Genomic DNA, 25,595 nt, shown 5'->3' with positions numbered 1-25,595 from the left:
GACCGTATCACTCCCCTGCTCAATAAACTTCAGTAATTCCCTATTATCTAGGGTCAAATGCAAACTCTTCCATTTGGCATGTAAAATTCCTCACACCCTACCTTTCCAGGTTGATTATATATTATTCCCTTTCACATACTCAGTGATCTAGCCAAATAAGTCATCTTGCTATACATTTGCAAACAACTTTTTCCTTTTTTCCTATTGTTAAAGCCATAGACTGTCTTCCATGCTTCTAATGTACTCCCTCTTTCACCTCTACCTCATAGAATCCTTAACTTCCTTCAAAGTTCAGTTCAGATATCACCTCCTACATGCCCCTTCTTTTTTTTTTTTGCAAGCCAGTGGGGTTAAGTGACTTGGCCAAGGTCACACAGCTTATTATTAAGTGTGTGAGTTTAGATTTGAACTCAGGTCCTCCTGACTCTAGGGCTGGTGTTCTATACACTGCGCCACCTAGCTGTCCCAGCCCCTTCTTAATTTTCACCCACCCTAACCCGCTTTGTTGCTAGTGCTTTCCCCTACCAAAATGACCCAATATTTATAGGAGAAGGCAGTGTGGATAGAGAGCTGACCCCCAAATCAGATCAGGGTTCAAGTCCTGCCTTTGATACGTATCAGCTAGATGACCCTAGCAAGTCATCTAACCTCTCAGTGTCCCTGGCAACTCTCTAAGATGATAAGGTAGTGAGGAAGTCCTGATCTGCTTTGGGAGAAGTTTTCCTTCCTAAGCATTCCCAATACCAATGAATAATAGCCCTGGTTCAATTATATCACCTGCTAGATTTATTTGTAAACTCCTTGTGGGCAGAACCTGTTTCACTTTTGTCTGTATATTTTTAGAACCTAGCACAATGCTAAGTATTTTTTGTGTTTGTTTGGTGAAAGAAATTGAGACCCAGAGAGGTTAAAGATTAAGGGACTTGGCCAGCGTCACACAGGCTTAGAAGAATCAGAAGTAGGACCTGTTTCTCCTTAGGATGACGCTATTTACATTGAACTACACAGTTGACCTGATATTTTTGCCATAACTTTGGAAAGGGTTTTCTTGAGTGCCATTAGGTTCAGCTTTGAGTTTCCTTTGCCTCTTTCTTGGAGATATTGGGGTTCCCAGTGCCTGAGGACTTTGGCTGTAATCCCTTATACTGAGCATCCAGGCATATTGATAAGAATGTTGCCATGGGAATGGTTGGGAAATCCTGTTGTAAAATACTGATAGGAATGCACTGCCTCATTTGAATGTGTGTGTTTCCCCTGCAGGTGGCGACTCACTAGTAGGAATATTGTTACCTCTTACCCGATTGTGAAAATAAAATTAGCTTCAAAAGAAACACGATGGCAAAAATTCTTAGATGAGTGTGCATCTCTAAGTGATTGGTTAGCTATTCAACTAAGAAAAACATTGAGTTCAGTTGTTTAAACTGTTTGCACTTGTGTTAAAAATGATGATTGTTGTTTGTCCTTCATTTTGAAAGAGGACCATGATATCTGGAAGGTAATATGACTTGAAAGTTTATTGGATTAAAGTGTGGGGGGTGGTGCTGTGAAGAGTCACCAGCCTCACTTTCTTCTCCAGAGCCATTTGATTCCAATGACAAGATATGAATCAGAACTACTGAAGATGGTCCTAGATTCAATTAACTGAAGTCAAATCACTGTACTCTAACCATTGGGGATAGATCCTGAAATCTTAAAATAGTGACTAATAATAATAATACCCTAACTCAGTTGCTAATCTGCTATTTTAAATATTTTTACCAGTCTTTTAATAATGAAATCTATAACCCAAAATAATGAAAGAATTCACCTTTCTAGCAATCTTTCTAATACAGAAAATTATCAAATTTATGTTAGGCATTATTTTGATGCATTAGTGATGAATAGTAAAGAGGCAGAGGTACGAGACCGGATCCTGACTATTGAGGCTTGGGAGTATTTGGCTCAATTGGCACACAAGGTCAAGAAAGAGACCTTGCCTGAGGGAAGAGTCTATGGAATACTCAGCAATAACATACTGACCACCCAAACACAACTAGTTCTGTCAGTGGTCTTTGCTTGGACAATCCTCCAACACAAAGCCTTCTTTGTATTTTATTGCAGTATTCAAATTTGACCTTACCACACACATTCATCTCAGCAACATTTTTTTTAATTTTGATTTTTCAGAAATACTTGACAATTTCCAAAGTATCTTCCATTAGCTGATTTTAGATCCTCCCAACAAGTGGCAGTCATTGCTGTCCTTATTTTCTAGATGAAGAAACAGAGAGGTTTGCCACTTGGCTAGCAGGGCTGATGGTGGGGATCTGTGAGGTAGGCTTAAACTTAGGGAGACTCCCTTTAAATGACTTAGAAATATGCATTTTTTCATTTGGTTTCTTTTATTTTTGTATCCCTAGCAACTGATAACTAGTCAGCTCTTAATAAATGCTCACTGACTGAATCTAGACAATTTTGTTCCGTTATACATAGATATTCTTGTGATGTTGAATATGTTATGGGGTTCCAAGCCTATGGAACAGTAGAACCCACTGAGGCCTGAGTACTGAAAGGGACCTTTGCAGTCATCGAGCCCAGCCCTTCATTTTAAAAGGTCACCTTGTCCTACTTTTCTCATTTTTTATATATAAATATTTTATTTGTTTTCCAATTATATACAATAGTAGTTTCTACCTATCATTTTTGTAAGGTTTTGAATTTTCCAGTTCCCCCCACCCTCCCTCCCCCCTCCCCTCCCCCCACAAAGGCTATCTGATAATCTTTACATTGTGTCCATGCTATACATTGATCAAAATTGATGTGTTGAGAAATAAAATATATCCTTGAGGAAGAACTAAAATATTAAAGATAGCAAAATTATGTAGTACATAGGACAACCTTTTTTTTAAGAAAAATTAAAGGTAATAGGGGCAGCTGGGTGGCACAGTGGATAGAGCACTGGCCCTGGAGTCAGGAGGACCTGGGTTCAAATCCAGCCTCAGACACTTAATAATTACCTAGCTGTGTGACCTTGGACAAGCCACTTAACCCCATTTGCCTTGCAAAAAAAATTGAGGTAATAAACTTTGATCTTTGTTTAACAAATTCCACAGTTCTTTCTCTGGGTACAGATGGTATTCCCTGTCGCAGATACCCTAAAATTATCCCTGATTATTGCACTGTTGGAATGAGCAAGTCCATTAAGGTTGAGCATCAATCCCATGTTGCTGTTAGGGTGTACAGTGTTCTGGCTCTGCTCATCTCACTCAGCATCACATCATGTGAGTCTTTCCAGGCTTCTCTGAAATCCCATCCCTCCTGGTTTCTAATAGAGGGACATCCCCTTGATTTCCAATTCTTTGCCACCACAAATAGAGGTGCTATGAATATTTTTGTACAAGTGATGTATTTACCCTTTTTCATATCTCTTCAGGGTATAGACCTAGTAGTGGCATTGCTGGACCAAGGGGTATGCACATTTTTATTGTCCTTTGGGCATAATTCCAAATTGCTCTCCAGAAAGGTTGGATTAGCTCACAACTCCACCAATAATGCATTAGTGTCCCAGATTTCTCACATTCCTTCCAACATTGATCATTGTCCTTTCTGGTCATATTGACCAATCTGAGACCACCTCTCTCATTATACATATGAAGAAACTAAGACCCAGAGAAGTTATGAATTGTCCAGAGGGAGCAGAATCAGGTCCTCTGACTTAGACCCACCACCACCCATTCTACTATGCTCACATAGTGCTTTTCCATCTTAGTGTTCTATATCATTACATTCTCATGGAGAAGGAAGTGAGATGTTATTCCTTTTCTTAATGTGGGAAGCAGACACTAAGAAGTTAGATTGAGGTATGACAAGCTGAAATGAACCCACATGCTCTGTTTTCTTAACTCGCAAACCAATGCTTTTTCTTCTTAATGATCTTTTTGGTTGATTTCTTTGAAGAAAAATAAAGTGGCAAAATACTATCAATGCATTGTGAGATTTAACTTCCAGGGTTCAGCACTGCCATATGGTTACTGATTGCTAGGAAGTCTTTTTCCTAGACCCAGAAAATTTCCAGTATCCAAAGACCATGGAAGACCAGAGGCTCTGGATTTAAATCCTACTTCCACTACATCTTGCCTCATTTTGGGCAATCCACTAGAGCCCTCTCTCTGTGCTTCAATTTCCTCCTCTGTTCAGTGAAGATGTGTTGTATTATATGGCCCCTCTAACTCTAGGATCCTCTGTGTGGCCTTGGGTAAGTCTCTTCACCTTAGAGGTCTCCTCCTGCTCTAATTCTCTGCTCCTATGACCATTATGATTTTTGAAGTTGGCAGTTTTGAGGGGAAAAACACATTTGCCACATTCAGGCTATTGTGAGGTTCAGTGTTATTCATCTCTTACTGGAAGAGTTTAAACGATGCCCCATAACATATGACTGAATTTATTGTGTTTAACTTCATGAAGTGTCAGTTGTCACAGGACATTGTGGAAAAACAGTAGACAGTTTTGTTCCCTCTGGTAGAATGTGAGGTCTTCATTTTGGTCTTTATAACTGTAACGCCTAGCACAGTGGGAGGCAGTTTAATAAACACCTGTTGATTGATTTAGATTTTTTTCATGAGAATCATTAGAATTCAGCTACCGAAAACAAGGAGGCAATTGGCTAGGTTGATTTAAATCAAATAACTGTGGCTACCCCTCTGACTTAGAGAAATGTCAGGTTTAATTATTACTGTCTTAAATGTCATTTGCAGAGGGACCGCAACTTTGAGGTTTAAAGGTCTGGCAAAGGGGAAAAAAAAAAAAAAAAAATTAGTCTAAGTGTGTCTGGCATCCTAGATCTCAAACTGGAAGGGTCCTGAGGGTCCATCCTCCTTGATTTATCTGAGAGGAAACTGAGGCTCAGGGAAGGAAAATCACTTGCTGAGAGATACGTGCTGCTATAATGATCCAGCCCTTTGCCTTGAGAGCCAGTGCTGTTTTCACTGCCCCCTGTGGCCTCCCATTTCTTCTATTTGGCAGTCTGTTTTGGGGTGAGTTGTCAGATTGGTGTCATAATCCCTCAAGAGTTAAAATTAAAGAGTTGTTGGTTGTGGTCATTTAGAAAAGGGATATAGAGTCTTCATGGTCTAGCTCATAATAATAGCCCACTGTTCCTCACTCACAGATAAGCAGCCCAAGTGACTAAAGAAAGCAACCCAGGTTGTCTCTGAAGCTCCATCTACAATTTTCTTTCCATAAAAGAAGTGTGTGGAGGCTTTTAAATTCCAGCATAAAAGTATGTTCACAAGATATTATTGGAATGTGCTGTCCAAACATTATGATACTGTAACTTTTCCCAAGGTTAAAAGAGCTCTCATTTGCCTGTAAAAATAAAATGGAAAACAGATTATCTCAACAGTGTTACTTTTGATTGCAAAACTCAAGTGAGAGGCCAAAAGAACATAGGAAAGTTGTTTTGTTTTTTAAAAGTTAATTCCATGATCATAAAAATGAAGTGAAAAGAGGCCTTTATCAAGATCTTCATTACAGCAGTCATTTACTAAGAGAGGAAGAAATTGCTAGTAAATTCTGCCCATGTTCTTAGTTGAGAGACAGTTTTGCAAAATATAGTTTTATTGAAGAATTTGGTTGTTTCTGAAGGCCCATTTTTGAGCCTAGGCCAGAGGAGTATGTTTGGGGATCCTGCCAGTTTTTGTTTACATTCCAAGTAAGGTTTGTTTTAGAACCATCTTGTATAGACTTCAGGAACCATTCACAGCACATGTCCAAAGTCAGCTTTGTCTAGATTTCATACTGGCATATTCAGGCTGGTTGACACATCATCTCATCTTAATTAATTAAGAATAAGGTTACTGTCCATGAACCCCTAACAGAGTTTCATGGACTGATTTCAAGGTGTATGTGAATTTGCCTTTTTAACATTTCAATAGAACTGGTTTCCTTGGTAACACTATGTCTTTTATTTTATGAATTTAAAAACATGATTCTGGAAAGGGGACCATATAGTGCCAGATAAGTCCAGGCACATAAATGGTTAAGAACTCCTGAATTAATGCTATTCAAAGTGGAATGAGCAGCCTTGAGAAGGTAATGAGTTTCCCCTCAACAGAGGTCTTTAAGCAAAGGATAAAAAATGATCATTTGTCAAGAATGTTACAGTAGCTTTTAGTATTCAAGCACATAATACCATGGACAGCTTATTATTCTTTTTTTTTAAAAGAATAACATTGTTAAAATGGGATATTGAATGGATGCTAGTGATTTTCTGAGTTTTCTGAAACTTCTTGCAATGAGTTCTGATTCTTAAAGACTCTGGGGTCTTTCTTTAACCATAGTGATCCTAACCCTCCATGACTTAGTAGAAGGCCTTAAGGTGTTGCCAAGGCCAAAAATTTCATCCCCCATAGCAGCCAATGGGATGAAGACCCTTTCCAAATTTAGATAGGCTGAACATTGAATAGGCTGTGTAGATGTACAGTAGATTACTGGGTCTATACTTTAAGATTTTTGCAATCCCAAGGTCACCTCCACATTTCTAGGAGGCAACAAAGGAGGACTTCAGTAGGAGGATTACAATGAATGAACATTGTTTGGCAAAGTCATTCCCTTGGAATTGGTTCTATTTACAGTTCTTGGTCCTGTTGAGTGGTGATGAAATTGCCAGCTTCTGCTTTGATAGAAGTAGAACAGGTTTTTACTCCCAAATTAACTTAAAGTTGGAAGTTTATCATTTAGTATAATTAAATACAGGTTCTTAACCTGTGGTCTGAAAAGCCTCCAAGGAGTCTATGGATAGATCTCAGAAGGTCCATGAATTTAAGATGCGGGGGTGGGTGGAATCCATCCATCTTTATTTTCATTAACCTTTGACTGAAATTTTACTTTTCTTTCTATTATCTAGAAACATTCTGAGGAGTCTATAGGTTTTGCCAGACTGCTAAAGGAGTCCATGACCTCAAAAAGGTTAAGAGCCCCTCAACTGGTCTTATCTACCTGTTGCAAGAAAATCAGATCTCAATTTCTTCTTTTGTAAAATAGGAGGGTTGGACTGTTCTGGCTTTAAGGTCCCTCCTAGACTTTATGATTCTATCTCTACCAGGAGTTCTAAACCATTTTTGTGTCCTGTACCTCTCTGGCAGATTGATGATGGGAATACCCTCCTTCCCAGGGCGTTGTTTTCAAACACATAAAATCAAATCTAGAGTTATGAAAGACTCGGATCATATTGAAGTACAGTTATCTAAATATTTTAAAACCAAGTTCAAGGATCCCACATTAGGAGGCCCTGGTATATAACTTCACCTCAAGTCTTTCTTGATCTCCTTCCATTGTAAGTCCTGCCTCACCCCGCCCCCATTACCTTGCATTTTTAAAATGTCTTATATGTGTCTGGATTCATTCCCCTCCATAATCTCCTGCAGGGCAAGGATTTTCAGTTTTGTTTTTGTATCTCTTGTATCTGGCATGGTTCCTGGCATACAGCAGATACTTAATAAATGTTTGAATTGAATGAGTGACTATTAGCAGTTTGTATTTACACTTTGCAAAATGGTTTATCCCTTATCATTTAATTTTTCTCTCTTGGTGATTGTGTATTAGTAATACCTTATGGCTTCTAGATGTCAGATTTTGTTTTGCTATCTTTCAGGTAACTTGTTTCTCCAATATATTTCTTTTTTTTTAATTTAGTTTAATTTTATTTTAAGGAAGTGGGGTTAAGAGTAACTTGCCAAAGGCCACACAGCTAGGTAATCATTAAATGTCTGAGGCCAGATTTGAACTCAGGCACTCCTGACTCCAGGGCCAGTGCTCTATATCCACTGCACCACCTAGCCGCCCCTTCTCAACAGTTTTTTATTGATAAGTGATTCCATTTCCCAGTGTGTATGCAACATGGGCTTATCAAAATACTGGCCTATTTTTGGGGGGATCTATTTTTAGGTATTCCCTTCTACTGGTTTTCTTTTGTCATAGCTCTGGATATTCTTGCCCTTCTCATTTTTATATGAGTTTTGTTGTGATTCATACTGTTAAATAACCTGCTAGTATTCTCATTATAACTGCATTAAATCTGCACCTTGCATTGGTAAAGAACTGACATTTTTACTGTCTATTCAGGTCTTCCTTGATTTCTACCAAAATCATGTTGAAGTAGCTTTTACATAAGTCTTTTGTATGCCTTGATAAGCTAAATATGTGAGGTGTTTTCTGGGTAGTGTGAAGCATAGTCTTCTTTCTGTGAGTCTTTCTTGATTCTTGGTGGTGCATGAAGATAATTGCTATGGCTTAACTATCTTGTATCCTTCTACCTGCTACTAAAGTAATTTGGAGATGAGTTTGGGGTCTTGAGCTTTTCTGGGGAAAAATCATGTTGTTTGCAAATAGAAGAAGTAGACTCAGGCACATTGTTCATACACTTAAAGTAGGTCACACAGGGTGTAAGTGGCAGAACTAGGAGTCAGCTCCATGTCCCCTGACTCCAAATTCATTTTAACTTCTCTGCCAATAATGCTTATTTTGTTCATTGCCTTTTCATGTTATGTAACATCAGCTCTGGTTTCAGATATGCTCTTTAAACAATATAGTAAACAGATTCAGTTCATTCCTTTTTAATGAATGTATTTATTGGATAATGTTTTTTCTTAATGAACTGAAATCAACTTCTCTGTAAACTTGGAGTTATTCATTCTCCTTCTCCCTGTAACTTCACAGACTAGATGCAATACCTCTTCTACAGGGTAGTGCTCTGCATATTTGAAAGGGGTTTAAGGACCTTCCCTCCCACTCCTCAACAACAACAAAATCCTTGACTGCAGCAGGCTAACCATCCCCAGGTCCTTGAACTGTTGTGCATGTGGCTTGTTTTTAGAATCTTTCACTATATTTCTCTCATTTATGGACATGGCCATGTTCCAGTTGTAAGTGTTCTTTTTAAAAATGCTGGTCCCAGAGATGAACACAATATTCCAGAGATGTCTGACCAGGACAAAGGAGAACAGACTGATACCTTCCCTTGTTCTGGACACTATACTTCTTTCAATGCCATCTGAGGTTATATTAGCTTTCTGGGTGGTCACATCATACTCTTAACCCACAATGAGCTTGCCATTAATTAAAATCCTCAGGTTCTTTTTTTTTTCTCACACGAATTACCATCTATTTTCCCTCCATCCTGTACTTTTATGGGTATTTTTAAGCCTATATGTAAAAATTCAAATGTATTGCTATTAAATTTAATCTTACTGGTTTAGACCCATCAGGATGATCTTTGAAGCTAGCCATCTTCATTTCATCTCTTCTGAGATTTTTTTAAGAATGCCTGTTATGTTTTCATCTAAGACACTGATAGAAGTATTCTGTGAAATGGAGCCAAGTACAGGGAAACCTCCAGCCTTCTACTAGAGTCCATCAGTCAGCAATGACCATAACTCTGCCATACTGTACCATTATCTAGTATTATGTTTCTCCATGTTGTTCAGGTGGATCACAAGAGACTATCATATGAATGGATAAAAAGCATTTATTAGGTAGGATGTCTTATGTGCCAAGCACTATGCTGAATTAGAGGGGTAGAAATACTAAAAGCAAACAAGACATTCCTATCAAGGAGCTTGTGCACTGGAATAGAGAAAGACCACCCATATGGGAGAGTGGTCATGGGAGAGTGGTGTGGGAAAGGGAGGAGAGGCATAAGGTAATCAGCTTGTTCCTTCCCTTAATGCTAGTGGTTGCCGTGATTGGTGCTCTCAGAGGTAAAGGGAGAAAGAGGAGACAGCTTTGCATGTGGTGGTGTGGCATAAAGATGGCAGGGGGCCAAAAGCCAACAAGGTCTGATCACTTGTCTTCTTAACACTCTTTAGCAGCTTCCTATTGCCTATTCTAAAATTTAGGCCAATCCCAAAGCCTGGTATTCAAAGGCCTGGCATTCAAATATCGGATCAGATATTACTTTGCCCTTCTAGCTTTATGGTATTTCTTTAGTGTTTTGGGTAAACTGGGCTACTCAGTAGCCCTGAACACATTTCCTGCCTCCCTGTCATTGCTTTTGTTATTCCCTGTGCCTCAAATGCCTTCTTTTCCCTTCTTTACTTGTTGAATTCTCTCCTTTAAAAGCCCAACTTTAAAAAAAGTACTTTTTCTGGGAATATTTTGAATGCACTGAGGCATTGAGCATACATTATTGCATCTTTTAGTTTACCTATATGTTTCCCTGTTTAGATATCCTTCATGAGGACAAGGATTGTGTCTTTTCAGGAACTTTTTATCTCCTATGGCAGCTCATTCCACATCTAGACAACTCTTAATTGTTAGGAAGTCAGTTCATGTCAGTTGTTTTCAGGTCCTTCTCTTTTATGTTATGTGTGTCTTTATGTTTGTTCATTTATTTATTTCCTTGCCATTGCCCAGCAGGATCACTTCAAGGACAAAAAGATTGTCTCTAAAAAAAGTGAAATCTGTGAACTTTAGTTTTTAGTGAGAGAGCTTGAAGAAGCTACCTAAGAGTGTTTGAGTCATTGTACTTCTAATATGTAAATCTTAAAACACTATATACTAGGGGCAGCTAGGTGGCGCAGTGGATAGAGCACTGATTTTGGAGTCAGCACACTTAATCCGGCCTCAGATTTAATAATCCCCTAGTTGTGTGACCTTGGGCAAGTCACTTTAACCCCACTGCTTTGCAAAAAAAAAAACAACACCCCACTATATACTAGCTATTATTATTCATAAAATACTGTTTCTCAAGGATATGCATTTTTTTCAGAAGAAGACATCAACTTCAGACCAGTAATGATGGGGTAAAAGAAAAGGAAATACAACTCTGAAATTTTATAACCCATTTAGTTGACAAAGATAATAAAAATGCTAAGACTGGTTAATGGTAGTAGCTCTGTGGAAAGATAGGCACACTAAAACACAGTCAATAGATTTTTGACTTGGTCCATCAGTCCTGGAAATAATTTTAGAATTATGTGAGGAAAGTCACTGAACTGTTGCCTTTGCCCTTGCAATCTCATTACTCGGCACATACCCATAAAGGACCGTGACTAAAAGAATGCATGATAAAATATTCATTATAACATTCTTTGTGATGGCAAAAAAAAAATGGAAACAGAACATGTACCCTTCTGCTGGGGAATGTTAGAACAAAATTGTAAATAAATGCAATGGCATGTTAGTGAGGTAACTATAAAGAATTCCTGGGAAGATATGCATGAAGTGCTGAGTGAAGAACACAGAACTCAGAGAAGAGTTTATTGTTATAATAGCAATAAAAAGCAAAGTTGGAGGAATTATAATGAATGGTCTCCATTGGTCATGGAGACCTGATAAGGACATGCCATAGAGAGGACTACAAATATAGAAAACAGCACAAACTGATTAAAAGAAATCAATTTTCTGGAATTTTATTTAATTCTGTAATGCTTGGGGATATCCTAGATCCCAGATGATCAGTGTTTAAAGAACTATAATTGCCTTATGTGAAACATAGTATTCACTATTTGTTTTTGTTCCACTGTAAGCCAAAAGTAATAGGAATTTGGGGAGGAGGTTGTTTTAAATAATTCAGGCTTTTTGCATTGAACCAATTTTTTGGAATGAGGTAAAATTCAGACTTGTTTTAATTTTGCTAGAGATTTGGGTCAATCTTTCACATGAGTTAATGGTTGTTAATTCTTTTGAGAACAGTTCGTTCATGTTTTTGTTGTTGTTGAGGGGTGGGAGGGAAGGTCCTTAGATCCCTTTCATTCCCCAACATTGATTTTATATAGTAGTATTCATTTCTTATTTATCTTTGTTATCAGATCCTTATGAAGATATTGATGCATAATTTTTTTCCCAAATGATAGTTTTAAAGAATAAACTTGAATTTTTTTTTTATTGCAATGAGCTATTGCAATGATATGGAAGGGCGGAAGGCAAGGGGGAATGAGGGAATCTTCACTCTTATCAGAGGTGGCTCGGAGAGGAAACACCATATACACTGAATGGGGTATAGACATCTAGAGTAAAAAGGAGAGAAGGGGAACGGGGGGGAAGGGTGGGAATGTGAGTGATGGAGGAGAGGGTGGATCATGGGAGAGAGTGGTCAGATATAACACATTTTCTTTTTTACTTCTTGCAAGGGGCTGGGATTGGGTGGCCTGTCCAAGACCACAGGGCCAGGTGGTTGCTGAGCCTTAGAAGTGGACTGGGGGCCTCTTGGCCCCAGGGCTGGTGATAAGTCCCCTGCACCACTCAGCTACCCAACAGCACATTTTAGAAGAGGAACAGAGTGAAAAGGAGAGAGAAAATATAGTATATGGTAGTGGGGAGGTATGAATGTAGGGAGTTGCAATCAACAACGGTAACAGTGGAAAAATATGGAAGTAGCTTTTGTGATGGACTTATCCTAAAGAATGTGATCCAGCCACGACAGAACTGGTAGTGTTGGAACACAGACTGAAACACAGTTTTTTTTCTCTTTCCTTTATTTCTCATGAGGGTCTAATATTCTTTGGGGGAAGGGGGTATTATGTTTACTCTTAAACAAGAATATTTTAGTGATTATTAAAAATCATTTGTACAAAAATAAAAATAAATTAATTTATTAAATAAAAAAGAATAAACTTGAAAAAGCATTGATATCAGAATAATCAGGGTGGGATTATGAAAGGGTAGCCCTTCTGTGTTATATTATAGTCTCTTTGCAAATAATTTTTTTTGGTTTTTGCAAAGCAATAGGGTTAAATGACCAAATTTGAACTCAGATCCTCCTGACTGCATGGTCGATCTTCTGTCCACTGCACCACCTAGCTGCCTCCTGCACCACCGAGGTGCCCCCTGCAAATCCATTTCTTTAAAGAAAAATCATCATTGTTACTTGCCATTTTGAATTAGACAAGCAGAAATATTGATTTTCAATTCTCCATTTTAGTGATCCTTTTTAAAAGTTCAGTTCTAGGGATCATGGTGCAGTTTTTTTTTTAGTTTGTTTTTTGCAGAAATAGAGAGATGTTGGTCAGATGGAAGCACAGTTAGGTAGATGCTGAACTAGATGAATAAACAGCTGGAACTAAAGAAGTAGTGATTTATGGATTGTTATGTAACCATAGAATGTATTCTCCAGTGTAGTGCTTTAGAGATTGGTGATTGGCCCTGTTACTTTTAATATTTATATCAGTGACTTGGACAAAAGCATAGATGGCATGTTTGTTGGATTTACAAATGGCACAAAACCATTTCTGGGTGGCTAATGTATTAGATGTCAGCATCTGAATCAGAAAAGTTTTGACAAACTAGATTATTGAGCCAAATCAAGCAAGATGCTTTTTAATAGAGATAAATGTGAAGGCTTGTGCTTTAAATATCAGCCTCACAAGTTTAGAATGGTAGCGTAGCTAGTTGACAGTTTGTATGAAAAGGATTTAGGGTGGTGGGGGAGGATTTAGAGGAAGGACTGAAGCATAGTATGAATCTGCAGGATGATTATGGCAGCCAAAAAAGTTCCCATGATCTCATATTGCACCGTGTGGAGGGCACACTATACACTTGACTGTCCTGGGCAAACCATATATGCCTTATTTTAGGAAGGACCAGATAAGCTGGAGAGTGTCCAGAGGAGCACATGATAGGGAAGGGCCTCAAGATTATGTTATAAGAGGATGAGTTAAAGGAACTGAGGATGTTGCAGAAGAGAAGACAGCTGTCTTCAAGAACTTGAAGAGCTGCCATATGCAACGATTGTCCTTTGTTCTACTTGTTCCCAGAGGAAGTTGCAGAGACAATTCTGGGCTTATGCCAGGAAAAACGTGCCTAATAGAGCTGACCCAGGTTGGAGTAGGCCATCCCTCACTAATACTTTCCAAACAGAGGATGGATGGTCACTTGTCGAGTCTGCTGTATGGATTGACTTTTGTGATCTCTGAGGACCTGTCTAACTCTGAGATTCTATAGAGATGCCTCAACATGGACTATTGGATCAAATGCTAGAAGGTCCTTGTATCTCTAGGTATTGCCAATTTCAAAAGAGAAAGCATCCATTGATGAGCTTGTTTTCTCCCTAATAGTTAAAATAGTAGGGAATACTTTTTCAAGGTTGGAGATGGAATGTGTTGAGTCTCTGAATTCATGAATGCTGTATGAGAGAAATAGATTTTGGTACATTTGGTCCTTTTTTAGGATCTTACTTTGTGAATTGGTGGGAAATAATGGATTGAGAACTTGCCTTGATGGCAGGAAGCCCAGGGTTCAAGTCCTACCTCCAACACCAACTTTGTGATTCTAGGGAGCTGTATCACCAGTCAGAGCCCCCAGGCAACTTACTTAAAATTATTTATTGCAGTTCAGGTGCTGACCTACAATGACAGAAGGAATTTCCTCTTTAGAGATTTTTCTAGACCAATTCAATTGCAGGGTCCAGTCTAGGGGCATATCCATCCCAAGCTCGAGATCATTTGGTAATCTGAAGGTCTCAGACCTATTCAATCAGGGTATACTTTTATTTGTAGAAATTTAGAGCTCTATCTCATTTTGACATGCCAGTGCTAGTGGGATTTTTCCAGTCTCTATCTTGATTTCTCTGTCTTTGTTGACATCATTTTAATTTTTTCTCCTTAAGGAGCATTGAGGACACAATGACTATCAGCATAGTTTACGATAAGTCTGAGGCCATGGAACTGTGTGCAGCTCAGCACCTATATCTGAAGCCTATAGCCAGATTGACGATCAATGTGATGCTACCCGAAGACCACACATACACTAGCTCATTTTCCAACTGGGACATACTAGATCAGCTAAAGAATCTCATTTGCCCAGATCAGTTTAGCACTGTTCAACTTTCGAAGAGCACCAAGAACTTCATTCGATTTGAGGGTGAGGCAGAGACCAGAAGTCTGATTCAGATCCTAAAGGCAAAACTGAATGGGAAGATCATTAGGCTGAATGGTTTTAAGAATGGCTTGAAAATAGTGGCCACAGATACCTGGCTACATTTCCCATCCCTTCAAGAGTGGAAATTAGCCTCCAAGAAAGATAAGGCAGCAAGTACTGAGTTTATTAAACAGAATCTTTTTTTTTTTTAGTTTTTTTGCAGGGCAAATGGGGTTAAGTGGCTTGTCTAAGGCCACACAGCTAGGTAATTATTAAGTGTCTGAGGCGGGATTTGAACCCAGATACTCCTGACTCCAAGGCCAGTGCTTTATCCACTACGCCACCTAGCCGCCCCTATTAAACAGAATCTTAATGAGAGTCCCGATTCTATCTACTTTCAGAGGTTGCCCTGAAAGTGATTTGCACCCAAGGGTTCCAATGGGGAAAAGCCATGTAAAAAGATCCTCAGGGTGGTATTTGAACGCTTTGGGAAGATAAAGAACATTGACATTCCTATGCTTGATCCTTACCAAGAAGTGATGTCCTTCATCCAGTATCAGGAGTATGCTGATTTTGTCGAAGACATGGAATCCCTAAGGGGAATGAAGCTGATGCTCAGGGGAAAAGATGGGGAAGCTCTGGCCTGCAACATCAAGGTAACAGGCCTGGCTGTGATTTGCAGATGGGACAGAGCCTAAGTGAAAACATCTGAACTGAGTTCGTGCCTCCGGTTCCATTAGGCATCCAATGGACAAATAGCATTCAGAGCTCAGTTGTCATGACATTGAAGTTTTTAGAGAGAAACCTTTATTTTGGAATGTAATCAGGCAAACCACCAACTAGTGCTTGAAATGATAGCTATTAGAATTGAGTTGGAAGAAAAGGACAGTAGGTCATGTGATTGTTTCTCATTGTTGTAACTTGTTAGAGTTTTTCTTCTTTCTCTCTGCTCTCACAATGATGTGCAAAGTAAGGTATGACAGTTTTAATGGCCTTTGTTTCAATTTCTCTGTGTGGAACATCTGCTTTTAAAACATTGGGTCATACTATCATGTACTTAAAGCTGAAGGCAAGGTTAGAGTCCATTGGGTCAGCCCCACCTCTCCCCATTGTTAAGTGACTTGCCCAGGATCATATGTCTGGTAGGTTTCTGAAAAAAGGAGTTGAACCCAGGTCTTCCCTACTCCCAAATCCATTATTCACAGGATCAGAGATCTAGAAGGGATCTTAGAGACTGTCTAGTTGTAACTTCTTCATTTTACGGAGGAGGATCTGAGACCTGGAGAAGTTAAGCAATTTGCCTACATTCACACAGGTAGTAATTAGCAGAGATAGGATTTGAATCTAGGTCCTCTGACTCCAGGAGTCAGTTTTCTTTTCTTTGTGCTCTGCTTGCCCTTCATTCTTCCACTATAATTATGAAGACTTTGGCTTTGATTTGATTTGGGGTTTTTTTTTTTGACACCTTTAATTTGGGTTTTAATGGAGCTGGGGGAAAAAAGTCTTCATTGAAGGACATGGAAACTTCCATATTTTAGAGAGTAAGACTTGACAAAAACCACCAGGAAAATCATAGGAACTTTGGCTTTGGGGAAATAAGAGGCTAACATTTGAAACATTAACCCACATTTCACCAAGAAAGGAATGAAAAATTGGAAAATAGTTTAGTAACCTTGTTAGAAAAGGAAATGAAGTTCCTTTGGCATGACCTGGTCTTGAGAAAGCAACTGTTTCTTTGTGATCTCTGACTGCTTCCTTACCTAAGTGGTCACTGACCATTCCTTTAATAATATGGTATAGAATTTTGCAAGAAAAAATGAACTCAACTTCCCTTTGTAGCCTCCATTCTCTTTCCTTTTTTGAATGTTTGCTTTTCTTTGATCTTGGAACAATTATCTTGTTTACCACGTTATTTCAAAGCTCACTTAAAGTGGTTTAACTGTCACTTCCACCAGGTCTTTCAAGCATCTTGGGTTTGAATTCATCTGGGTCTCGTGTGACTTGAACTCAGTAAATATAACTCAGTTGTCTTTCATATTGCTTTGCTTCAGTTTCAGTGCTCCTACTTTTCCCAAATCTCGCTCTGAAATCCATTTTTGTCAAACTTAGCTTTACTTTACCATCATCAGCTCATTCTGATACCCCCAATTCTGTTCTTACGAGGACTGTGCCAAGCGTTGATATTCTTCCTCTGCTACATGCCCCTGCTTTTGTCTCTCTGCTTGACTTTGAAAAATATCAAATAGTTTGATGAGTTTCGTGTGCACTCACATCTTTAGACATTTTCCTTCTTCCTATTGGAATTATTTCTTGTCATGTCCTCAGAATTTCATTCTTGGGAGCTTCCAATCCCTCTTGGACTGATTTTTTTGGCTGGTAGAATTTCAGATCATGGGAATCCTATTGGGCTTTTCTCCAGCCCCATTAAAATGTGTTCTCACACAATCTAGGGTACAATACCATACTATGCCCAGTTTTCTTCTACTTCGAGCATAAATTCTAAGATGGAGGAGTCATTTCCCTGCTAGGTTCCCATAACCAGTTCTCTTTTGTAAGTGAGAATATAAATTTCTTTTATTGGTTCTCCTTTTGAAGAATAAAATTTTTATTAAGGTAAGTAACGTAATTATTTGCTTCCCTGCTTTTAGTAAAGAGAGGTCCAGCAGCTCTGCTGATAGTGGAAGTCCTCTATCATGCTTCAGGGTCAGTCTTGTGATCTGACTCCTGAACTCATCTATTTCCTTTTTCAGCCTTGGTGGTCTGTAGTATATTCTGATGACAGTTTCATTTCGTTTTTGCCTCCATTGATCGTTTCCTAAATGTTCCCTGCCATGATTTCCTTCTCTGATCCCTGTATTTCTTTGCATGCATGTGCTATTTTTCCCTTTTATTTTATTCCTTTGGAATAATATATTACCTTGTAGAGCCCTATTGCAGTCATAAGTCTGATTCAAATTACATCTCAATGCCTATGAGGTAAGATTTGTCTAGCTGAGGTTAGGATTTTCAGCTCACCTTGTGTATAGAGATTAGGAGCTATCAGTTTTATGGTGGACAGTTTTTATACCTTCTTGTTGGTTAAATTTTGACTCTAGGAATATTAAAAACCCTTAACTTAGTTCATCTTGAGAGTGAACAAGGTGATATGTTGATAACTTCTATAAGAATACTGCCAGAAGGGTATATGAAATCGCCTCCCTTAAACTAACATGGAAATGTGCAAGGTAACATAGGCATGAAACCCTATGGCCTGAGGAAACTCTAGTCTAACCTCTTCTTCAGAGAAGCAGTTAGACACTGTCAGATTGGAGATATGCCAGAGTAATGTGGAATCCCTTCAACTAGTTATAACCCTTTGGATTTGGTTCTCGTGGCTGGCCAGCTGGACTCATCGCGCTTTTTTTTTTTTTTTAAAGGTTTTTGCAAGGCAAATGGGGTTAAGTGGCTTGCCCAAGGCCACACAGCTAGGTACCTTCTTACTGAATCTTCATTTTCTTTTTGGACAGATTATGTTTGTTACCACCCAATACTTCAATGAAGGAGCTGTAAGGAAAAAGAAACAGGAAAGGTTAAAACTGCAAGAACTGGAAGAGGAGAGAAAAAAGGAAAAGAATCAATTAGAAGAAGAAAGGTAAGATTAACTTTTTTTGTTAACTCTTTAACTTGATGGGCTCATCTCATACAGGACGATATCCTTGCATTAAGCATTGTCTGTGATATTCCTGATTGTTATGAGTAAAGTAAGCAGAGGCTGAGATTGCCCTAAAGTAAATGAATAAATACAATTTTGCCCCAAATACTACTATTGCTCTGCTTCCCTCTGAAACTTCTGATTTTCTTTCTGCTTTCTTCTGTAAGTTAAATGTTTCATTGACATCCTTTTTCTTTTTTGCATATCTTTCACTTCTCCTTCCCTCCCCACACACATAAAAGCCCTCCCTTATAACAAATAATTAGTCAAGCCAAACAAATCTCATGCAGCTGTCCAGAGGTGTCAGATAGAGTGTGGAGGTGCAGCAGTGTTAGTCATGATTGTAGAACTTGACAGTCCTAGAATTATGGGGGGGGGGGAGAAAGTTAACTAAAATCATAGATCCCTTCGCAGCTAGTTAGTGCCTTCCCTCTGAGATCATCTTCCATTTAGATTGTAGAGATCTTGTATGTACATTTTTTGCGTATGTTCTCTTTCATTAGATGGCATTTCTTTTTTGTTCTTTTTTCATTAGTACTTACATTTATTTCAGATATCAGTTTACATTATTGAGCAAAATTGGATTGCAAACAAATATACAAATATCATAACAAGTGTTATCAAATAACATAACTGGCACTAGTGTTATAAGCATATTAATGGAATTGGTAAGGAAGAATCATCGAAGAGGACTGCAACCCGTATCATTTTTTTTCTTTTTAAACAAACCAAAACTCTCAGTTTCACCATAATGGCAATACTTACAAAAAACATAGAAGATAGGACATTTCTACTACTATTTTTTCAGAATCACTTACTTTGTATTTTAGTGAATTAGGCAAGAAAGTTAACAGTGCATGCATTTTTGACCAGTCAACTTAAGGGAATAAAGCTGGTCAAACTGAGAATCTGCCTTTTTATACCTGTTCAAGCCCTGCACTGTGATTTGATTCAATGATTGGAGATAGGCATGTGCTTTGCAAACTGCTGCTATATAAAAGTTGTCTACTAAGGATGACAAGTTTCTTGTGGTTACAGAACTCATAATGTTTGTGCCTTAGAACTTTCCATGGCATCTAGTACATAGTAAGGGCTTACTTACTAGCTGTCAGAAGGGGACATAGACCTAGCTGTATGACCTTGGGCATGTTACTTAACCCCATTGCCTTGCAAAAACTGATAAATAAATAAATAAATCATTATTGACCAGTTGACTCATCTAAGTTTACCATAGGTCTGAGAAAGGGTTTTGCTGGACAAGTGGCGGCTAGAGTTGGGATGATCTGTAAGTCATAAAGTTATTGACTTTTTGTCCCCCTCTTTGTGGGGTCATTTTGATTGTCTGGGGCACTTTCTTGGTGTTCAGGACCCTTTGTCCTTTCTTGAGCCTATTAGCATTTTTCACATGGACCCAGGTCCATTAGGGAGGGGAATTGGTTTTCCAACAGCATTCCAGAAAGAGCCAAGGGGTGAGAAAGCTGAAAATCTATTTCTATCATGATTTATATGTGTGGAGGGAATCAGACTTTTTCATCTCTTGGTTCCTTTTCCCTTGGTCTCTTTCAGTCTTTTATAATCCCTTGCCATTTCCTCCTTCTTTCTTCACACTTTTTCCCCCTAATAAGTTGATGAATCATTGGGGTGACTGCAGAATGAATATTTCTTAGAGGAACATTGCCAGAAACTTCATCAAGATAAGGAACCCTCAAGATCAGCCCAAAAGGGTTTCCAACTAAGCATAGTTTGTCTTTTGAACAAAGATCATCTTTTTGGAGCCTTGGGCAAAATCAGGTTTAATTTTTAGAAAACTGAAGTAGACAGACTCATGCCATTCTAGGCCAGAGGTTTTCCTATTTGCATCCCATTTGGGACTAAGGACTCATTCTAATTCTCTGGGCCCTCTAAATACCCATAACTCATTTCCTGCTTTTGTAGCTGGGACTACTAGCAAACTGAGCCTTTGGTGGTATCTTAAGTTAAAACAAAACCCACATAAACTCCAAGCCTGGCATAAGAGTTGGGTTTCAGTGGGCCTTGCCTGTGGGAACAATCATTTTCCTTTTACATCTCACACCATCTGTGTATTGGGTCTGTTTTGAACATTTTCAGTCTTAACCTTAGTCAGTTAGTTGATTGTAGTGCCCCAGGAGAGTTGAATTTGTCAAAAAACTTGAGCAAAACAGGGCCCAGAAACAGAATAATGTTTGGACAGTTTTGAAAAGCCCTCTCTTGGTATTCTTTTCTGATTCAATGCTAAAGCAAGGTCAAGCCCATATAAATCCTTTATGTCTGGAGTGCAATGCCTCATTCATTAAATATAGTAAAGATTTTCCTTGATTTTTCTGTTTCTGTAGGTTTGACTTTTTTTTTTTTTAAATCAATCAGTAGGCATTCATTAAGCTCCCACTATAGGTCCATCACTCTGCTGGATTGGGGGTGGGAAGATGGGGTACAAAGGTAGAAACCTTCCCTGTGCTCACAGAGTACATCATGTCCTTTCCGGCAGATGATATTCACTCACAGGAGTTTCTCTATGCTTGATACATAGAGGAGACATACCATTTCTAAAAATGACTTCGCTCTATATGAATGAAATTTTGTCCCATGAAATTGTCCAAAATATTTGAGGCAGTGTTTAACCACAAAGAGCTGTGGCTCCTTTGTGAGGCATAGATTGCTATTTTTTTCCCTTGTCACAAAGATGTATAGTCAAGCAAAAGAAATTCTTGTATCAGTCATGTCCAAAAAAAGTCTCATAGGTAATTTTTTTTGAAAATAAATTTTCTTTTTCATTATTATGAACTTAACAAGCATGAACATTTTGTATACAAAGGAGGTTGTATGACTCCATGAATCTCCATTCTATGTCATTTGTTTTAAAACTAAGCTAGTGATTCCCACGCTACCCTTCTGGTCTATGTCTCCTGAACTTCTTTTTGCTCACTTTTGTGTATTTTTAAATGACTTATTGATTTTATTTGATTTTTTTCCTTTCTTGTCATCCTAATCTCCCTCTTCCCCCAAAGCCTTTTCTTGTAACAAATAAGAATAGTCAAGTAAAGCAAATCCATACATTGGTGATGTCTGAAAATGGATTTCTTTTATGACCCTCTAGGCCATCACTTAGGCTGCCACAGGGCATTGTGACACTATTCAGGATTAGCTCTCTGGCCTGGAAGGAGTGAGGAGGGGCAGGAGTTGAACTAGTCTGAGAAGCTAATGAAATAGTTGGATGGTAATAGGTAAAGCTTCTGGGGCACTTTGATGTTAATGAATGAGTGAGCAAATGACAATGAAAATATTTAGTGCTCACTCTCAACCAAGTCCTTGTGCTAAGTAAGTAGGAATAGAAGAAAGTTAGATGGTCCCTGGTCTCAGGGATTTCACAATTTAGTAAGGGAGACCATACACCTACAAGGATTCAGCTGAAGATAGGAAAACTCAATGATCCTTACAATGCAGTAAATAAATACTCTTTGTCCTTCATTTTCTTTTTTTTTTAAGGTTTTTGCAAGGCAAATGGGGTTAAGTGGCTTGCCCAAGGCCACACAGCTAGGTGATTATTAAGTGTCTGAGACTGGATTTGAACCCAGGTACTCCTGACTCCAAGGCTGGTGCTTTATCCACTACGCCACCTAGCCATCCCTGTCCTTCATTTTCAAAAAAGACCATGACGTCAGGAAGGTGGTGCCCTGACAAGCACATGAATTGGATTTGAGTGAGGGGAAGCTGTGCTAAGTCACCAACCTCACTTTCTGCCCTGGAGTCATCTGGGTCCAGTGGCCAGACATGAATCAGGACAACTGGAGATGAAATGGATGCTGGTAATCAGGGTTAAGTGACTTGCCCAAAGTCACACAGCTAGTAATAGTATCTGAGGCTAGGAGGCAGCTAGGTGGTGCAGTGGATGGAGCACTAGCTTTGGAGTCAGGAGGACCTGAGTTCAAATCTGATCTCAGACACTTACTTAATAATTTCCTAGCTGTGTGACCTTGGGCAAGTCACTTAACCCCATTGCCTAAAAATTAAAAAAAAAGTATCCGAGGCTAGATTCTAACTCCTTTCCTACTGGCTCCAAAGCCAGTGAGTGCTCTATCCACTGCACCACCTAGCTTGCCCCAAACAATGTAGTAAGTAGCAAAGCCTAAGGTTAATGCATCAACTTTCTTCTATCATTTCCACTGATAAACCATATGACATTCACTTTGTTCTCAGGATTTCATGTTCAACTAAAGGGAACTTTAAAATGGCTATTCTAGAGAATGGAAATCATTTCTCCCCCAGCACTCTTTGGAGCAGGGATTCTTTACCTTTTGAGGGGTCATAGACCTGTTTGGGCAGTCTGGGGAAGCCTAGTGGACCATTTCTCAGAATCATATAAAATATATGTAATTACAAAGGAAGTCAATTATGTTGAAATACAGACATCAAAATATTTTTTAAAAACAAACTCACAGACCCCAAGTTAAAAACATCTTTTCTCGACATATTTTTCACCAACTGTAGGTATCAGTGAAAGAGAATATGTAAATGCAGTAAGAAAAGAAATTTGAATATTAGAAGCAGCTAAAGATGAGTAGATGTGATTGCATATCTTTCCCCATGAATGATTTAAAGTGATTCCTTGTGAATGAAAATTTGAGAGCCTTCCCCCAAAAGAAAAGTCCCTCCATGTATACATTCTTCATCCTAGTCTGTTGGTGCCAAGAATTGGTGTTTCTTGGTCAGTATAGTCTGTTGATGCCAGATATCTCAGTCCCAGTCCTTAGAAAAATGCCCTGTGACTTGTTCATCTTAATTGTTACCTAGGAAACGGAAAGAAGAAGAGAAGCAGCTCCAAGAGAAGAGGAAAACCAATATTAAAGTACAGAAGCAGAAACAAGAGGAAAAGAACCTGAAAAAGAAAACTAAAGCTGAGGTATGTAGTTCTGGCTTCCATGATGAGTGCGAGGCAAGAGTGTATCTGCTGGTCCTGAGGCTTGTAGAGGACCTTCGAATGCTAAGGGTGCTGCTAAGTAGAATTATTGTAAGGTCATTTGACAATCCCTCATTAGAATTGGCAACAAACCCTTGTGCTGAATGGGACACCCATTTTTTATTGAAACTGGGTGATCCCTTCCAAATAGAGTCTATTCGAAGTCCATGCTGAGTCAATGGAGCCTTCTTTAAGTATAGTAACTGGACTGTGGGGTTAGAATCTGCATTTATTTTATTTTATTTTATTTTTTTATTATGTTATTTTACTTTATTTTTTTACAATTATATTCAAAGATAGTTTTCAACATTCATGTTTTTGCAAACTTTTGAGTTCCACATTTTTCTACCACCCTCCCTTTCCTCCCACCTCCCCATGACAGAGTTTTGATTTGACTTAGGTTGTACATAGGGAAAAAATGAGAAAGAAAGAAAAAACCATAAAAGAAATTTTAAAAAGTGAACTAAGTATCTGCATTTATTTTAAATGGGAAATGGCCTGCCTTCCCAGTATTCTCTGGAATATATGTCTCCCATCAAGAAGAATTCCTTTAGAGTTTACATACAACTGCTCCTATTAATAGAGAACAGAACTGATACCTTAAAATCTTCCTAGTCTGGGGAGAATTGAGATATGGAGCTTTTGCCTCCGTTTATCAAACTGACCATTTGCCTATTCTGTAGCTGTTTGTTTTACAGTTTCATTTACATTTTGGTTTTTCCAGCAATAGACCTTGGTTTTTGGATTTTTTTGTCGTTGTTTGTTTGTTTGTTTGGGGTTTTTTTTGTTAGTTTTAGCAAGCAACGGGGTTAAATGACTTGCTCAAAGTCACACAGCTAAGCAAGTCTTAAGTGTCTGAGGTCAAATTTGACCTCAAGTCCTCCTGACACCAGGGTCGGTGCTCTATCAACTGAGTCACCTAGCTGCCCTCAGCAATGGACTTTGAAAGACATTCAGAGATCCCAGACATAGTAAAGTAGGCAGCAAATTGGCAGTGTGATAGAGGACCTAATTTTGATTCCTGCCTCAGCTACTTATTAGCTGTGTGACACTAGGCAAAGTCATTTCTATCTCTGCCTCAGTTTCCTCATTCATAATTAGGGATAATAATAGTAGGATTGTTGTGAGGATCAAATGAAATAGCATATAAAGCGCTTTGCACACTTTAATTAGCCATATAAATTCTAGCTGTTATTAATAATAATTATATATAATTAATCATTAGTATATTATTAAGTAAGCACAACTAGAATTTCTTCAGATTTTACAGAGAAGGAAACTGCAAGCCAAATGAATGTTATTGCCACTATCTAGAAAAGGTTTACAAGGCACTTGGCCCATGGCAGATAGTGCAATAGTTATTATGCTCTCTGTGTAGAGGAGGAAACTGAGCTTTGGCTAGATGAAGTAGCTTGTTCATTTAGTGGAAGGGTCAGGATTTGAACCAATTTCCCAGCTCCAAATTCAGTTCTCTTCCCACTAACCAAAGCACATCTTAAGCATTCCATTTCTATTTGAAGTCCAGAGCCTTCTAACCAAAGGTGCAGATAAGAACCAAGTCAAAACAGTATTAAAAACGTCCAGGATGTTTAAAAATGTTTTATTGGTGCAAGAAAAAAATTCATCATCACATTTGACAATATATGCAACATGCCACATCAGTGATCCCCCAGCTCTCTATAGAGATGGAGAAAGTGTTAAGTGACATCTGTTATCTAGGACCAAGATTGGTTTTTGCTGCAATTAATGTGAGTTTAACTGACCTTTAGCATTATTTACATTTTTTGTAGTTACTGTGTATATGATTCTTGTAGTTCAGCTTTCTGCATCACACCATATAAGCCTTTTCATATTTCTTGGAATTCTACATACTTGTTATTTCTTCCAGTGCAATAATAACATTTTATTATATTAACATACACAATTTGTTCAACTGTTCCCCAGTTGACAGACGTGAATCCATTTATATTTTCTAAGAAATAAATTTCAGATGGCCCTTGATTTCTTTATGACAGCCAAGGGGAAATTCTCTTTTAGGCACTATCTAGCTCTTTAATCTTGTAGTGCTTATGTCTTATTAGCACTATATTAGCTACA

The 25,595-nt window shown here is 38.5% G+C and overlaps 1 protein-coding gene across 3 annotated transcripts in view; it reads left to right on the top strand.

Annotated features, from left to right (window-relative positions):
• Nucleotides 1-25,595, top strand: part of LOC141503012 (A-kinase anchor protein 17B-like) — a 73,978-nt gene that overhangs the window by 41,933 nt on the left and 6,450 nt on the right. For all 3 annotated transcript variants that reach the window (XM_074208086.1, XM_074208085.1, XM_074208084.1), the window contains 2 exons: nucleotides 18,339-18,463; nucleotides 23,333-23,441. In XM_074208086.1, the coding sequence (XP_074064187.1) occupies nucleotides 18,342-18,463; nucleotides 23,333-23,441 (231 nt within the window). In that variant the 5' untranslated portion in view covers nucleotides 18,339-18,341. The remainder of the gene's footprint in view (nucleotides 1-18,338; nucleotides 18,464-23,332; nucleotides 23,442-25,595) is intronic.

The sequence above is a fragment of the Macrotis lagotis genome, chromosome X (genome assembly GCF_037893015.1).
Source record: "Macrotis lagotis isolate mMagLag1 chromosome X, bilby.v1.9.chrom.fasta, whole genome shotgun sequence".
Classification (NCBI taxonomy): Eukaryota; Metazoa; Chordata; class Mammalia; order Peramelemorphia; family Peramelidae; genus Macrotis; species Macrotis lagotis.
Note: the sequence above shows the minus strand (reverse complement) of the source record. Positions and strands in the feature narration are given on the sequence as shown.